We start from the raw sequence: 17,160 nt of genomic DNA, 5'->3' as shown, positions 1-17,160 counted from the left end.
CTCGTTGATGAATGCCTTTCCTTACCTGGTCTGTCCGACATGTGACTCCAAACCCACCACAACGGAGTTGACTCCTGACTGTTCCCTGGTAATAAGGGATACACAACAAACACTGGCCCAGCCAGTGACGTGCACATCCTCATGAAGACAATGAAAGGAACAGAACATGGCCAATCAGTATTTGGAGGTTCGCGGTTGTGGGAGACCACAGGATTCCGAGCATGCTCTATTCCTGATATCGTTTGTGCATGAGTGACATCATAGATGGCGTCTCCTCAAAAACAAACTGCATTGCATCATGCCATGTCACCTTCAAATAACTTCAAGGTTTTATCCCAGATTTAACAAGAGTCGATTTGCAAAGCAACCATTGTGGAGGAACCTTTGAATATCTTCTCAGTTCATACAAACTAAATGAGCTGTCTTCCATAACCTGACTAATTGTGAATGATGGATCTGTGGATGCTGGTTCAAACAGGATTCACCAACAGGAGGACGTCGCTCATTGATGTTTCAGGACCATCATAAAACACACTTGTGACACCAATAGCATGGGTTCAATCCCTGAACCAAATGAGATTACACCATCCAGCACTTTCCCTCCCAATGTCTCCCCTCACCCTGATACATAGTGACCATCAGTTAAACCCCCACCAGCCATCCCTCTCTCTCCAATGAGAGAGCCTCCCTTTAGTCCGGGAGGACTGTGCAGACTTTACCTAATGACTGCCAATGAGCATTTAACCGTGGTTTCAGATCATGGTCCTTTAAAAGATGCCACTTGATACGGAATTGTCACAAAAACAGAAATTGCTGGAGAAACTCAGCAGATCTGGCAGCATCTGTGGAGAGAAAGCAGAATTAATATTTTGAGTACAGTGACCCTTCTTCAGAACTGATAGCAGTTAGAAAAAGGTGGGATTCATCATGACGACGGGGTGGGGGCGAAAACGAGTAAGCAGTTAGATGGCGAGAGCTGAGAGAGGAGAGGAGGAGAGAAAGAGGGCGAGGGGGAGAAGAAAGAGATGGACAAAGGGATTATTGATGGCAGGCCAAGAAAGATGAAAATCTAGAGAGGTGACAATGGGGACTTATGAGTGGGTTGGTTGTGCTGACAGCAACGCAGAATATTGAATTAAAGCAGAAATCATTGAGAAACTCAGCATATCTGGCAGCATCTGTGGCGAGAAATCAAGAATTATCATTTCAGGTTCGGTGACCCATCTTCAGAGTGACATTGAATTGTTATTTGTTGTCTGCTCTGGTTGCTGCTGTTATGAAGGTGTAGGAGTACTGTACCTTTAAGAGAGTTGAAAAACTAACAAGGACTTAGAGAAGCAGAGAGTCCGGAACAAGGTAACAGTGTAACATTTGGTCAAAACAGCTAGAGTAGTTGATGAGACAAAAAACAAATTCAAATTCAGCCAATCCATTTAAATTATGCCCCAAGATACCAAACTCAAATCAAGTTTGAATTTAGTATTTTGATAATATTGAAACCAATGAAATGATCTGATGTTTTGGGGTATAAATATCAGACATTTTGAACAGTTAGCCAGAGCAGCAAAGAGAACTGTCAAAAGACCAACAGATGGAGGCGGTGAGAGAGAGCTCTCCGAGAGGTACCTGTCTGGAGAAGGAGCTTGCACAGAAAAAACATCAAACCTGACCTGGAGAGAGAGAATCTACGGAGGAAACTCGGCAAAGCTGACTAGTTTTGAAACGTGATTTATTTTTGTAAATCGCAATCAGAATTTTTTTAAAAATCAGACGAGTATTGTAGAGGGGGAGGTAAAAGATAGGCTTCAGAGAAAGGAGTGGTAAAATAGTTGCTAGTTAATATTCGGTTAGACTTAAAAAAAATAAAGTTGTTAATTTTTATTTTAAGCATTGACTTTTGGGATAGCTCTTTGCCTCTCGAATTTTACTTGATTCCAGCATGAGCTGAATCTTTTCTGCGTTGCAGGTTTGAATTAGCAGAGGGGGCTACCCTGTGTCAGTGCACTGCTAACACAGGATATTTTATGAGAGACTGGCTGAGGATACGCTCAATGGCAGTGTGCTTTCTGAAAGTGTGTTTCTCTTTAAAGAGTCGGATGTCAAAGGGGATGCGCAGATTGGTCACATGACACTAAAGGAGTTTGCGTTTGGTCACTGGCACTATGTTTGATCATTTGAGAATGAACCACTTTTAAACCAGTCTGTAACGGGGAGACAATGCTGCCTGAATGTGTCACCTGACCATGAGGTTCAGCTGGAGGGATGAGTGGTGAAGGGGCCTGATAAGTGGCAGGGTAAGTTTACAAACTACTGCTGCAGGACACCCCGTGTGCTGTCGCCCTGATACCCTAATGCAAAAATACTGTAGACAGTGGAAATCTGAAACAAACAGAGAAGTGGTTGCAGTAATTCTGACAGCATTCATGGAGAGAGAAAGCAGTTAGTGCTTTGAGTTTGTTGTGCCAGGTAAGGTTCTTAGTGGAAGTGAATGTGAGGGACATACCTTCACTGCCCCATGAGAACAGTGGTGAGCTGAAAGTACAGTGTTCAGCGATTAGGAGCAAGATTGCACAATAAATATAGACTCCTATATCGTGAGTCCTTATCAGCACAAAATCCACTTACCATACACTCCATTGTGCACCAAGCAGGGACACGATCAGGAACTGTGCCCAATGTACAATCCAGTACAACACACTCCCCACCAATGGGACTGGCTTAGATTAACCTTCATAAACACACTCATTAGATATCTTCAAAAATCAGACAAAATAATGATGAGTTATTTGTTACAGAACAGTGGCTCAGGGTGTCTGGTGGTATGGAGATCTGTTATAGATTGGAGGAAGAATGGGCTTTGGGATTTAACCAGAGTGTAATCAGAGACTGGAAGGGAACCTGATGGAAGGTCTGCATTTAACATGCCAATTAGGAATCACGGACCCCATAACCATTTCATACAAATGGTTATAGCTCCAACATGACTTCCTCACTCTCATCATCGACGTCAGAATACGGAGACACCCAGAGTGGACGGGGTGAAGATGTTTCCGCTAGTCGGAGAGACTGAAACTCAAGGACTCAGTGTCAGAGTGAAGGCATGACCCTTTAGAATGGAGATGGGGAGGAATTTCTTCAGCCAGAGGGTGGAGAATCTGTGGAACTCATAGTGGAGGCCAAGTCATTGAGCGTCTTTAAGACAGAGATAGACAGGTTCTTGCTTGTCAAGGGGATAAGGATTATAGGGAGAAGGCAGGAGAAAGGGGTTGAAAAACACATCAGCTGAGACTGAATGGGAAACAGACTTGATGGGCTGAATAGCCGAATTCTGATTCTATCTTATGGTCTCTGGTTATACTTAAGGGAGACCAAAAGATGAGTGTAATAATGCAACAAATGCAAGGCTGCATTAATAAACTGCAGAAAGTGCAAATAATCACTAAGTGAATTTCAGCAAATCATGAGGGAAAATGAGGAGGTCACATTGCCTGTTAATAACTGTAAATGTGATAAAGAAACTGAAGAATCGAGGGATGTAGATTCACAAACACAGGTAACCATGGCACAAAAAAAACCTTCACTTGGAAAAACAATAAACAGAAACAGGTTATGCTAAACTTGTATTGAAACTTGGGTTGATCATAATTGGAGTACAAAGTTAAAAATCACACAACACCAGGTTATAGTCCAACAGGTTTAATTGGAAGCACTAGCTTTCGGAGCGACGCTCCTTCATCAGGTGATTGCGGAGGGCTCGATCGTAACACAGAATTTATAGCAAAAATTTGCAGTGTGATGTAACTGAAATTATACATTGAAGAATTGATTGACTGTTAAGCCTTTCATCTGTTAGAATACAGTGATAGTTTCACTTCTTTCATGTATAAATCACAAAACCCTTTATTTAAAGTTGCATTCTCGGGTTAGCTGTTAACAATGGTGATAGCTAGACAATATGTTGAAGATGTTAGCCCCCTGTGTTCTCTGTCTATGACCTGATGTTTAGATTCATTCCAATCTAAAAAGTGAGATAACTGAGTTTTACATAAATTCATGCAGGTTTTGAGCTCAGAATTCTACATGAATGTATGTGGTTTTTGAGCAAAGTGCAATGTAACTCTGAAAGTATCAAAAAAATTTACCACACAAAATATATGTGTGTATGTGGGTCTTTGTCTGTCTGTGTGTGTGTCTGTCTGGGGTGGGGGTTGTGAGTGTGAGAAAGTGTGTGTGTGTGTGTGTAGTGAGTGCAGAGTGTCTTAAGTCTTTGAGGGGGTGCATGTGTGGGAGTCTGTGTGTCTATAAGGGTGTGTGTGGGTGTCTGCGTGCGCATCTGTGTGTATCTGTGCCTGTGTGTATGTAGGAATATCGGTGTGTGTGCGCGTGTGTGTGTAGTGCAATGGTGGTCACCTGTAATGTGACATGAACCCAAGGTCCCGGTTGAGGCCCTCCCTATGGGTACCGAACTTAGCTATCAGCCTCTGCTCAGCCACTTTCCTCTGCTGCCTGTCCCGAAGTCCACCTTGGAGGATGGTCACCTGAAGGTCCGAGGCTGAATGTCCTGGACCACTGAAGTGTTCCAACTCCATACAACCCTGTCACGGTGGACGCTGCAAAACGTGTCAGATTGTGGATATAGATACCACTATTACACGTGGGAACACCTCCCACCTTGTACATGGCAGGTACTCATGTGACTCAGCCAACGTTGTCTATCTTATACGTTGCAGGCAAGGATGCCCGGAGGCATGGTACATTGGGGAAACTGAGCAAAGGCTACGACAATGGATGAATGGGCACCGCACAACAATCAACAGACAGGAGGGTTCCCTCCCAGTTGGGGAACACTTCAGTGGTCCAGGACATTCAGCCTCGGACCTTCGGGTGACCATCCTCCAAGGTGGACTTCGGGACAGACAGCAGAGGAAAGTGGCTGAGCAGAGGCTGATAGCTAAGTTCGGTACCCATAGGGAGGGCCTCAACCGGGATCTTGGGTTCATGTCACATTACAGGTGATCACCATTGCACTACACACACACACACAGATATTCCTACACACACACACATAGACACAGATACACACAGACACCCACACACACCTTTATAGACACACAGACTCCCACACATGCACCCCCTCACAGACTTAAGACACTCACTATATACACACACACATACACTTTCTCACACTCACAACCCACACCCCAGACAGACACGCACAGACAGACAAAGACCCACATGCACAAATATATTTTGTGTGGTGAATCTTTTTGGTACTTTCAGAGTTACATTGCACTTTGCTCAAAAACCACATACATTCATGTAGAACTCGGAGCTCAAAAACTGCATGAATTTATGTAAAACTCAGTTATCTCACTTTTTAGATTGGAATGAATCTAAACATCAGGTCATAGACAAAGAACACAGGGGGCTAACACCTTCAACATATTGTCTAGCTATCACCATTGTTAACAGCTAACCCGAGAATGCAACTTTAAAAAAAAAAGGGTTGTGTGATTTACACATGAAAGAAGTGAAACTATCACTGTATTCTAACAGACAATTAATTCTTCAATGTATAATTTCAGTTACATCACACAAATTTTTGCTATAAATTCTGTGTTACGATCGAACCCTCCACAATCACCTGATGAAGGAGCGTCGCTCCGAAAGCTAGTGCTTCCAATTAAATCTGTTGGATTATAACCTCGTGTTGTGTGATTTTTAACTTTGTACACCCCAGTCCAACACCGGCATCTCCGAATCATAATTGGAGTAAATTTTCATTTGTTTATGGGACGTGAGTGTCACTGGCTGGGCCCAGCATTTATTGCCCGTCCCTAGTTGCCCCTTGAGAAGGTGGGGGTGAGCTGCCTTTTTGAACCGCTGCAGTCCATGTGCTGTAGGTAAGCCCACAATGCCCTGAGGGAGGGAATTCCAGGATTCTGACCCAGCGATACTGAAGAAACAGAGATATATTTCCAAGTCAGGATGGTGAGTGGTTTCGAGGGAACTTGCGGTGGGGTGTTCCCATGTTTCTGCTGCTCTTGTCCTTCTAGATGGAAGCGATTGTGGTTTTGGAAGGGGCTGTCTGAGGATATTTGGTGAATTTCTGCAGTGCATTTTGTAAACAGTACACACTGCTGCTACCGAGTGTCAGTGCCGGAGGACATGGAGGTTTGTGGATGTGGTGCCAATGAAGCGGGCTGCTTTGTCCTGGATGGTGCTAAGCTCCTTGAACATTATTGGGGCTACCCCCATCCCACTCCTGACTTGTGCCTTGAGGATGGTGATCAGGCTTTAGGGAGTGAGAGCAGAAATGTACACACCACATTACAGCAAGGATCTAGACACTGGAGAAAGCACAAAACAATTCACAAACGTGATAGCTGAAGAGAGAAGATATAACTCAGAGGAAAGACTGAACTGGATTGGGCTGTTTTTGGCAGAAAAGGCCAATGATTGACAGAGTTAGGGTTCGATCGAACATACGGACAGAAGATGCATGTATTTATAGGGGGCAGAACAAGACAGGACTAGGGGCCATTTACACAAGAAAGTCACTAATAAATCCAGTCAGGAAATTCAAATTTGCAGAGCGGTGACCATGTGGAACTTTCTCCCACAGAGAGTGGTGAGGTGAACAGGTGTTTAATGAGAGCTGGTTAGGTGAAGTTACTGGGGCCCTCTTGTGATGCAGTGGTACTGTCTGTACCACTGGACCAGGAGGCCTGGGTTCAAGTTCCAACTGCTCCAGTGGTGTGTAATAACATCTCTGCACTGGCTGGTCAGAAAAATAGGTTCATTTCATTAAAAACATGGATAAAGTCAGCATAGTCCCAGAGGACGGTTCTCTCTTCAGTAGTTGAATCAGAGCACAGGGAGAGAGAAAGGAAATGATGGGGATACTGAGAGAGTGAGGTGAAGGAGGGAGGAAGCTTGTGGGTGTGGGAACATCAGCAGGGAGCAGTTGGGTTGAATGGCCAGTCATAGAGTTTTCATAACTCACCAATTATTGCATTGCCAACCAGTCAGCCTTGAACCTAACACCTCCCCTCACAAATCAGTGACTCGCTGGATAGCCATTATAATTCACCTGAAATGACCTAAATGCACAGTTGCCTTGGTGATTCTAACAGGAGTCTTGCTCATTAACACTCAACACTGACGACTGAGCTATGAATGTAACCATGGTAACCAAAGATCTCTCACTTACCTTTTACATTTTAATAATCATTCCTCAACCTGGTACCAAAAGCATTCACAAGATCAATAATGATTTGGAAACTGGCATCTTAAAAATCCCACATGCTGTCAACAAAGGTCATCGCTGTCTCGGCAGTTTGAGATTTTGCCATGATTCCAGTATGTTACTGTCAAGACAGAGACATCAATCTGGAACAGTCCCTTTGTTCCAAGTATCATTTTTAAAAGATATTTCTGAGGCACAGAACTGTCTATGTTGGGAATGTGCTGCAAAAATTATTGTGTTTTGATTTGAAATGTGATTCTTTGCTGTTCAGACGGATCCATGGACAGATACATCAATACATTTATATACATCTTATATTGATCGCGCACACACTCATTCGTCGGAGTTACGTTTCGACAGCACCTGCCATGACTTCACGATGTTCAAAATGCAGTCACCACTGGGACAGAGGACCTGCACCAATCAATTTGCTCACAGCTAGCTCCGGCCATACAGTGACAGTGACTGGGTAAACTGGCTGCAGGATGACTGTTCAGTCAGAGCTCACCTTGACACTGGCTCTGGGATCTTTTCTTTCACCAGGAAAACTAGTCAAGTCACTGTTTAATGTCTCATCCAGAAGACTCAATCTCCAACTGCTGTCACTCAGTCACTTTTGTAAAGGAATATCTGCAGTGGGATTCAAATCCAAAGAGGGTAAACTTCTGTTGTGATGGCACAGAGATCGTGACTTAGTGATTCAAAATAAACCTCTCGAATTTGTTCTGATAAGGGATAACAGCTCTATTACAATATTAACCATGTGGCACTATGATTGAGAACAAACCCATTGAGCTGGTGGGAGCTGTCTCAAAGAGTTGCCTGATGAGCCCCAGCTCTCTGCCTGCCCATCCATTATTCAGCAAATGCTCCCATTTCACATTTTACTAAAATTGTCTGAGTCACCCTTTCAAGCAGCACATCCTGGTTCATAACTTACTGGCTTGTTAATTATCTTACTTGTGTGCACTGTACTCGGATTACCAACCCTCCTGCCACTGCACATATTTGCTCTTTATTAAAACCCTTTATAATTCTGAACACCTCCACCTGAATCTTGTATCTATTCTTCTATAAGGCAGTGCATGTTGATCTGTGCTATGACCCCATTATCCTGGACTGGACTGATGATGACTGGATAACTCCTGGAGACTGCTGCAATTATTTTGCATGGCTCTTTTCCAAATAGGAGGAAGTGAGGAATGCAGATGTTGGAGATCAGAATCGAAGGGTGGTGCTCCAAAAACACAGCAGGTCAGGCAGCATCCGAGGGCAAGAGAATCGACGTTTCGGGCATAAGCCCTTCATCAGGAATGAGGCTTGTGGGCCAAGGGGGCAGACAGATTAATGGGAAGGGGGTAGGGCTGGGGCGAAAGGTAGCTGGGAATGTGATAGATAGATGGAGGTGCAGGTGGATCTTTTTCAAAGATTTTATTAGCTTTAAAATATCCTGCGCAAGCCTTACCATAACTCCTGCCTCAAACTCAGATGATGGGACAGATACAGCAATAGACTCTGAACAGAGTGACCATTGGTACCTCCACACTGTTCCAATGGCTGGAGAAAGGGGAAACTTAACACAAAACCCATTCAAGTCTGATATACAACAAGCAGAGTCTACATAAAATAATTACACGTGTAACACAGCAGATAGAATTGCAGCAGTGTCTCCTGACAGCGACAAGGAGAAAGGGAGGACAATTGGAAACTGTGTGCAAACTCAGTCAATGCTGTGTTTGACAGTGCGGTGACCAGGCATGCAACCATCTCCACCTTTCTGGGAGAAAGTGTTACGAGCATATACATCACCAATTCTGATAGATTGGAAGCGAAAGATCCATGACTGCACAGCAAAACTACTGAAGATATGTACACACCAGTTAAGTTCATGCATGTTTTATTGAAATAGTAATATAAAATACTTCCTTGTTGTTACAAGTGCATGCTTAAACTGCTGACGTTTCAGAGGTCAAATTACAAAGGCAAGGCATTCAAGGTTGTAGTGAATTACTTGGGCACATTTACTGTTGTTTAAAAAAAAACCATTGGATCATCCATTATGGACCAGTTTTTAACCATATCGTCAAACCCGTAACTGATATACAGCGAAATGTGTAAATACACTAAATGATTTATTGTGGCACCAAAAAAAGTCAGACTTCACCATTGTGACTAAAACAGTGTCATGCATCTAGAGTTTTACATGTACCCACATATCGATTGTTTAATTTTCACAATGTTTGATAAACATGCTCATCTTTTACATGTGCACTTGTGTGTACTGAAAAATGTTCAGTTTTCCACGCCCCCTCTGAATAATTTCAAGAAGTTTCTTTTTTTTTAAATTACAAAAATTCAAAAGGCATTAAGCAATTTCATACAGTGAATATAAAGTATGCAAGTTTACATTTCCAGTATATGTCAGATCACTAAGCACATTACAGTCCCATATAGGGACAGTACAGCCAGAAACTGGGGGAAAAATCATGCAGAGGACAGTTTTACAGACTACAGATGCTATTCACTGCATTTTATAAGGTATGTCCTGTTCTTCATATAGTTAAAATAAAATTTAAAATATAAATGCGTCACTCATTAATATACAATTCCAGCAAGCCACAACCAACTTAATGCAAATGAAATATAATAAGCAAAATGAATGGTAAAAGTTATAAATAAATTTCCAGTTTTTTTTTGGGAAAAGGCTATCCATTGCCAAGTGAGTAATAGGTAAATACATAAACTGGCAGCATCCAAACACACTAAATCAACCTGAGGTAAGCACAATTTGTACAAAAACCAAATTTAATTTTTGGCATTTTTCATGATTTTGCAAATTTACAAATTTTGTTTAAGACTGCCTAATTAGTTTAAAACTCTCGTAAAAGAGGAACCAAAAAGTTAATAAATAGTCCACATCTCAAATCAGCTATTATTTAGTTTGTACACCCTCATATTTTCAATTTTTTTTAATATGTCAAAGTTGAGTTCAGCAATTGTAAACGGACACAAGAAGATTAAAGAGCTATTGGACAGAGATCCCACATCCAGTATAGTAAAGGCCTTTTCAAAACAGATCTGCAAGTCTTCCTTGATGCAAAAGGAAAACATTTTGATTCATCTAATGTGTAATATTTTACCAGCATTTAACTGTTTGCTTGTCAAGAAGCAAAGACATTTTCCATCTGAGGTAACTGAACTGTCAACAACCACAAAACAATTCCTATCACTCTGTTACTGTAGTCTGTCATCCAACACTTAGCTCCCAGAGCATGCAGCAGTAATCAGAGGCAAGAATGTCAAGCCGCTTGGCTGGCAACCATACAATCATGCCTTGGAACGGGAAACTGCAAAACAATCATTGAATGTTGCCGCTCTCGGTGCCATTGGCCTCTGAGCAGACCACCTTGTTGATGGAGTTAAGGGTGCTGTCACTCTGAATCCCATCACGACGAGGGGGCATCCTCTCGTTAATACGGTCCAGACCCTTCGCCTCAGCAAAGCTGCTGATCTTATGCTGGGGAGAGAAACCTCGGATAGCTGAACAGAGAGAGGGAGGCCATAGGTAGGGCAGAGTAAAGGGAACAGGGAGGCATGAGGGGGTGGGGACAGAGAGAGAGAGAGAGAGACATGGGGAGAAAACGTGAAATAACAACCTTTTCTTCACTACAGTGGATATATAAATTCAGCACAGTTACATGGTTAGCACATTGTGGCATATGTATTCAAGATTAAAAAAAAATTCTGATTAACATATTTGCAAGAAACCACACTCAACAAAGCAGGAGGTGGTTACAGGCAGTAATGGGTTTAATAAATCTTAAGTTAATAAAGTTGGTTCAACAACACTCATTGGCATTAGAATTCTAAGTGGAAAGCAATCAATTACAATTCTGATCACCTTGTTCCACTTCAAACCAGCTTTAGCACAGTTTTGTTTCCATTTGGTGGGTCAGCACGTTTGGGAAATGGTAACTAATTTGACAGTGAACCGACTTCCCACTGGATCATGAAGTTTAAACACAGTGGAACTGACGAGCCAAAAACTAAAAGCTTAGTATAAATGAAAAGCTATGTTCCATTTTGTGGAGTTTAACTTCAAGAGTAATCTGTTACACAAAGATAGCTTACAATGCCATGTACATTTGTAACAAGGCAGAGATTTGAAGAAATACTCTGAATACATCCTGTTTGAGTGGACGGTTTCTTTGAATTGCAGCAGAAAGTGATTTGACCACTTTACTAGACTGGGCGCATTTTACTAGATTGCCAATAAATGAAGCCCACCGGGAAAATTCCAGCTTTTGCAAAAATGTACAATTCCAAACATGGTAATGATATACTTTGAAAAGTAAAGGTTTGCAGAGCATAGAGTCAGGAATTATGGGATTATTTTAGTGAAGAGGTGTCACAGGGGTGATTTGCTGAATAGCCTACCTCTACACTACAGATCCGAACATTATAACCACACTTGGAAAGTAGCTGTGATGGGAGACAGGATAGGGTTTGTACATCACACAGTACACAGAGCAAGAGATGGTCCGATGGGGCAATGTCACTGTGTTAGGTATCGAGAGCCCCTGGCTCATGTTTTATTGGCAAACTGGGGAATGCTACAGCACAGGAGGCCATTCAGCTTATCATGTCTGGTAGAGCAAAGTCAAATTGCACAACCTTCTTACTGTTTTTGTTCTTAGAAACTAGGGACAAAATGAGCCAAGACATCAATAAAGGGGACTCAGGATTCAGAAGGTTCAGAGGAAACGTTACTCGATCTGACATGAACATGTCTTTAAAGAGGCACTGACTTCATGCAGGATATGACCTGCAGTCTATCCGGAAGTTTTAACACAGCCACAATGATTGCTAACCATTCCATTTGTCAATTCCAGAAACCATGCAGCAAACAAATGGTTAATGTGGTTTTGATTAGTACAGTGGAATCCTTTTAATAAGGAAATGGTATTTCCTACAACAGCAACTCTTTGTCCCCAAACCAGCAGCTGAATGGAACGGGCAATTTAAATCAAATAAACATCTCCAACTGTAGTCAAGGCTTTTAATTGAATTCCAGATTCTGGACTGGACTGAGCACTTCTCAAAAATGTCAAACAGTAAGATGAAACACTTCATAATTGGATGTATTCTATCATCATTGTGTGTTTAGCATATTCCTCAATTGTATAAACTAAATAAAGGGGAAATTAATATTTATATTTTCAGACTTGTATGGTTTTCATTTCAACAGGGTCTGAAAGGATTTGTAATTAACCATGAACATTGACAGTTTACTGTAATTAAAGTACACTGCAAGCAAGTTCCACTGAATATCATTCAAAGGTTAGCAATTATTTAGGAATCACCCTTAGAAAGCTGGTGATTCAGATATCACACAGTAATCCAACTTAATGCTGCAGCTCCTGGGTTGACAGAAGGATAACACTGGAGTTTACACAGATACTAGTAAACAAAACACACAGCAAAGCCACAGAGTCACACAAAAAAAATAGCAAAAATGTATTTCCACCACCGATGCCGACTGTGGATCAGAGTTTGTTAAAAAGGAGGTTTTAAAATCACGTCTAAATAGCAGTTTGGTAACCACTATTTAATCAGCAGTCAGCTTTGCTCTTGCTCAAGTAACACAAGCCAATTTTGAAGCATCAAAGTTGTTGTTAATAGATCTTCTGGAGCAGCTTTGAGAATTATGACAGTTCAGCCAGAAGATGCAGGTGGGATTTCACAAGAACAAAGGTCACAACTGCATAAAAGGATAAATCTACCAAAAAGCGAAGCCACACCTCAACATGGTTAATAGATGACATAGTGTTAAGGAGTGTTAGACAACTGCTGTTAGCCCAACCCCCACACGATGTACACGCTAATATACACACACATATTTATGTATAAACCCAGTACAGCCCCCATCAGTTGTACAACAGAAAGGGGACTGTCCAAAATATTACCTTCATCAGCTTCAATAGCCTCAACAGTCGCTGAAGAAAAGAAAAGTGTTTGCAAATTGGATGAGAAAGTTGAGCTGAGAATTGATACTCTTAACAATAATGAGTAGCAAAAAAACAGCAACTGCAGCAAGTCTAATACAAGCTTTAGTACTCTTATGTGGAGATGAGAAACTATGAACAACACGTTCACAAAGGACAACACACAGTCAGTTTGCATGGGGGAGGTAAAAGGGAAAAAATGACAGTGATCCCTGAGCAGAAAAAACAGTGTGTTATTGGTGTCTGTGGGTATGTGTACTGAGTCACAATTCATTGGTTTGCAGTATCTGATGGAAGATAAGTGCAGATTCCCCCAAGGCAAACTTATTAAAGGCCCATTAGATCCAAATCACGCGCACCAACATTCTCCCATCACTAGGGCAGGCATGTAAAGCTCCCAAAAGCTGCGACACTTGTTCAGAGAGCTCCCCAAGAGCAGCTCATTCAGAACAAAGTCTGCTTGAAGCAGCTGCAAATGTACATCAGCAGGAACATGGTTTAGGTTCACAAAACTGGGAAGTGGCACAATGGTAATGCCCTTACCTCTGAGCCAGGAGAGCCAGGTTCAAGATCTATCTGCTCCAGAGGTGTGCGATAATATCTCTGACCAGTCTGATTAGAAACGGTTCTTGCATCATGGGAGTGTGATGAAGGGAGACAGTAATGGGAATGCTGTGCTAATGTTCTGGGATCATGGGTTCAAATCTCCCCACTACAGGTGATTGAATTTAAATTCAATGATTAAGTCTGAAATGGAAAGCTCATCTCAGATTCTGTGACCATGTAACTACCAATTGTTGCACAATCCCATCTGGTTTACTAATATCCTCTTAGGGAAGGAACTCTGCCATCCTTTCATGGTCTGGCCAACATGTGACTCCAGACCCACAGCAATTGGGTTAACCCTAAACTGCCCTGGGAAAGGGCTGAGTAAGACACTCAGCAGGTCTGAGGGAGAGAAACAGAGTTAAAGTGCACTGACCCTTCTTGAAAACAGAATCCAAAACATTGTGAGAAACAGTTAACGTTTTGGATTCGGTTTTCAAGAAGGGTCAGTGCACTTGAAACATTAACTCTGTTTCTCTCTCTCTGAGATGCTGCCAGACCTGCTGAGTCTCTCCAGCAATTTTGGATTTAGTTGCAGATCTTCAGCATCTGCAGTTGTTTGTTTTACCTCATGGAAAGCTGCCAGGAACCTAGTCTCAAGATACATTCTCTCCTGTGAATCTATTAACTAATACCCAGGTTAATGGTCAATGACAAAGTTAATCCTGAAATAGCAATTTTAATAATTAACAATCTGATTTTTAAAAATGCATTTAATATAGAGCCATCAACACAATAGGTGCAAAAATAATTCTAAGATGATTTTCTGTTCACACTTTGAATGTGAAATGAAAAAGGGCTAGTTTATTGGAGCAGCTTCCAACTTGGTTAAACCTGGTCAAGTCAGGGTGTGCACAGTTTAAGGAGCTGACTAGTTAGTAATTCATCCCAGCATCCTGTAGCCCCATGCTGGGGATACTGATACAAGCTCAATCACAGTCCCAAGCGGCTGAATCACAGAATTCTACAGCACAGAACGAGGCTATTCTGCCTATCTCCCTGCCCCATCGGAACAGCATTGGCATAATCTTTGAAAATGGCAATCAAGACAACTCGATGCCAAGAGCTGGTTTGTGTTTATGAGGTGAGTAGGGGAAGGGGTTGCAGACAAGAAAGTGGTGTTGAGACCATGATCTTAGGGAATGTGGAGCAATTTTGAGGGGCTGAATGGCCGGCTCCTCTGTTTCTTGTATCAGCTTGGATTCCAGTTTGCGAGAGGAGCAGCAACTGGAGACTAATCAGGAGAGAGCAGATCTTTCTGCCACATTATTGTGCACTTACCCCAAATGGAATGTAGTAGTGAGAGCAGATCAAAATGCAGGCAGGCCAGAGGTAGAGAGAGGTCTGTCGTGCTCAGGGAATTTCAGACACTGTGGAGGAGAGTGACAAAAAGCTGTTGTGTGAAGGATGTTTGGACCACGCTGAATTCAGCGTCTATCTTGCAAAAAAGCTGCTGAGTGAAAAATCTTGAACAGACTAAGAGACCTGGGGGGTGGTGTTAACCAGCCAATATCTCCTCAAACTGACTCCTGGAGTGGGTGAATGTGCTGACTGGGTCAAAATAACAGTGCTGTTCAGCAAAATCAGACAATGTTCATTAAAATGCTATGCAAATGAAGCAAGCTTGATGTGAGGAAAACTTTTTTCATTCAGTGTGGGGTTAGGATCTGGAATTCACCACCTGGAAACATGGTGGAGGCAAGTTCCAGTGTGATATTCAAGAGGGTATTGGATGGTTATTTGGATAGAGTTGCTGTGCAGGGATACAGAGAAAAGGCAGGAGACTGGTTAGGAAATAGAACAGGTGCAGGCACTATGGGCTGAATGGCCTCTTTCTACACTGTTACAATGCTGGGATTCTGAAAAGGAAACATTATTGACTTTGGCAGAGTCATCCACTGAACACAAAGTGTTTCTTTAAAAAAAGTATGAATGTGGAATCTTCCAGCGGTGAAGGGAAACACACATGTCCTCACTGTAATAACCCCCTCATTGGGAAGGACATGAGATCAACTCAGTCTGACCTTTACCTAGGCAGCATCTCATCTGCAAGTACTCTTACACCCCTTCTCTTTGGAAATTTCCATCCTTTCAAATCCCTCCACAGTCTCATCTCCTCCCAAACTCTGCAATCTGATTGGCTGGGCCCAGCATTTACTATCTATCAGTCATCAAGTTTGAAGGCAGCACTGGAGTTCAGTTTAAGAGCAATAAGAAGTGACATCCTTGAAAGATACAGAGTTCTTAATGGGCTTGACAGGGTCAATGCTGAGAGGATGTTTCCCCTCATGGGAGAGTCTGGGACCAAAGGGTACGGTCTCAGAATAAAGGGGCACCAATTTAAGACAGAGATGAGGAGGAATTTCTTCTGTCAGATGTTGAGTGTCTCTGGAAGTCTTTGCCATAGAGGACTGTGGGGCAGAGTCCTTGGGTATAATTAAGGCTGAGCTAGATTCTTGATCGGTTTCCACGGAAAGGACAGGAAAGTGGGTGTGAGGAATGTCACATCAGCCATGATCCTATTGAATGGCCTACTCCTGTTCCTATTTCTTCTGACCTAAGGGAGTTCTCACAGTGCCATTAGTGAGGAAATTCTCTGAATCGTTCCCACTTTAATCACTCCATGACTGAGGGCTATGCCTTCAGTTATCTGAGCCCTGAGCTAGAGTCGTGTTTCTCTTTAATTTACTAACAAATACTCTCCCACCTCCTCCTTGAAACCCAGCTCTTTGACAAAGCTTTTAGTCTATGAGCTGACATTTCTTCATGTGATCTCTTCATGCCTCATTACATTTAAGAACACTTCAGTGAAGCACTGCATAAATGGAAGAGTTATTTTGCCTATTTTGATCTGGATGCCATCAACTTAGTTTTCGTAATGAATAAGTGCACGGTCATTTAGTATTCAACAGAGTCACAAGGCATGTTAAACATTTACCAATAAGTATTTCTGGCAAAGATATTATTTAGCAGAGCTACAAGTGAGTGGATGGAAAATATTCCCTATTGCTGCCCTACTGGGAAAATTAGACCCCATGGGTGGTAACCAAGATAAACATGGTTCAAATTAGACCCTGAATAATTGGCAATATGTAGGTTGTACTAAGAGGAAAATCATTAAGAAAACTTTCAACCTGATATTAAAAAAACTGGTTGTATGATGTCCTTGACCGAAGGGGCACTGTATCACAGCGGTGTCCGGCCTTGAGCTCATTGCTAAGTGGATGGTCTTTAATAACCCTTAAATGGTCAGCCATTTCAGTTATAAGCCAATCACAAGAACAGCAGACTGGATTGGAC

At 42.2% G+C, this 17,160-nt stretch overlaps 1 protein-coding gene across 5 annotated transcripts in view; it reads right to left on the bottom strand.

The window, feature by feature from the left end:
- LOC122539543 (protein phosphatase 3 catalytic subunit alpha) overlaps positions 1–17,160 on the bottom strand; it is a 332,195-nt gene that overhangs the window by 6,845 nt on the left and 308,190 nt on the right. For 2 of the 5 annotated variants that reach the window (XM_043674507.2, XM_043674510.2), the window contains 2 exons: positions 13,216–13,245; positions 9,130–10,789 (listed from right to left, as the gene is read on the bottom strand). The exons of 1 other annotated variant lie outside the window; for it this stretch is intronic. In XM_043674507.2, coding sequence (XP_043530442.1) covers positions 10,608–10,789; positions 13,216–13,245 — 212 coding nt within the window. In that variant the 3' untranslated portion in view covers positions 9,130–10,607. Of the gene's footprint in view, positions 1–9,129; positions 10,790–13,215; positions 13,246–17,160 lie in introns of those variants that run through there. 2 more of the 5 variants (XM_043674511.2, XM_043674512.2) reach the window with 1 other exon arrangement.

The sequence above is a fragment of the Chiloscyllium plagiosum genome, unplaced genomic scaffold, assembly GCF_037043375.1.
Source record: "Chiloscyllium plagiosum isolate Xiang-an unplaced genomic scaffold, Cpla_swu_hap1 HiC_scaffold_36, whole genome shotgun sequence".
Taxonomy (NCBI): domain Eukaryota; kingdom Metazoa; phylum Chordata; class Chondrichthyes; order Orectolobiformes; family Hemiscylliidae; genus Chiloscyllium; species Chiloscyllium plagiosum.
This window is presented reverse-complemented; position numbering and strand designations above follow the sequence as displayed.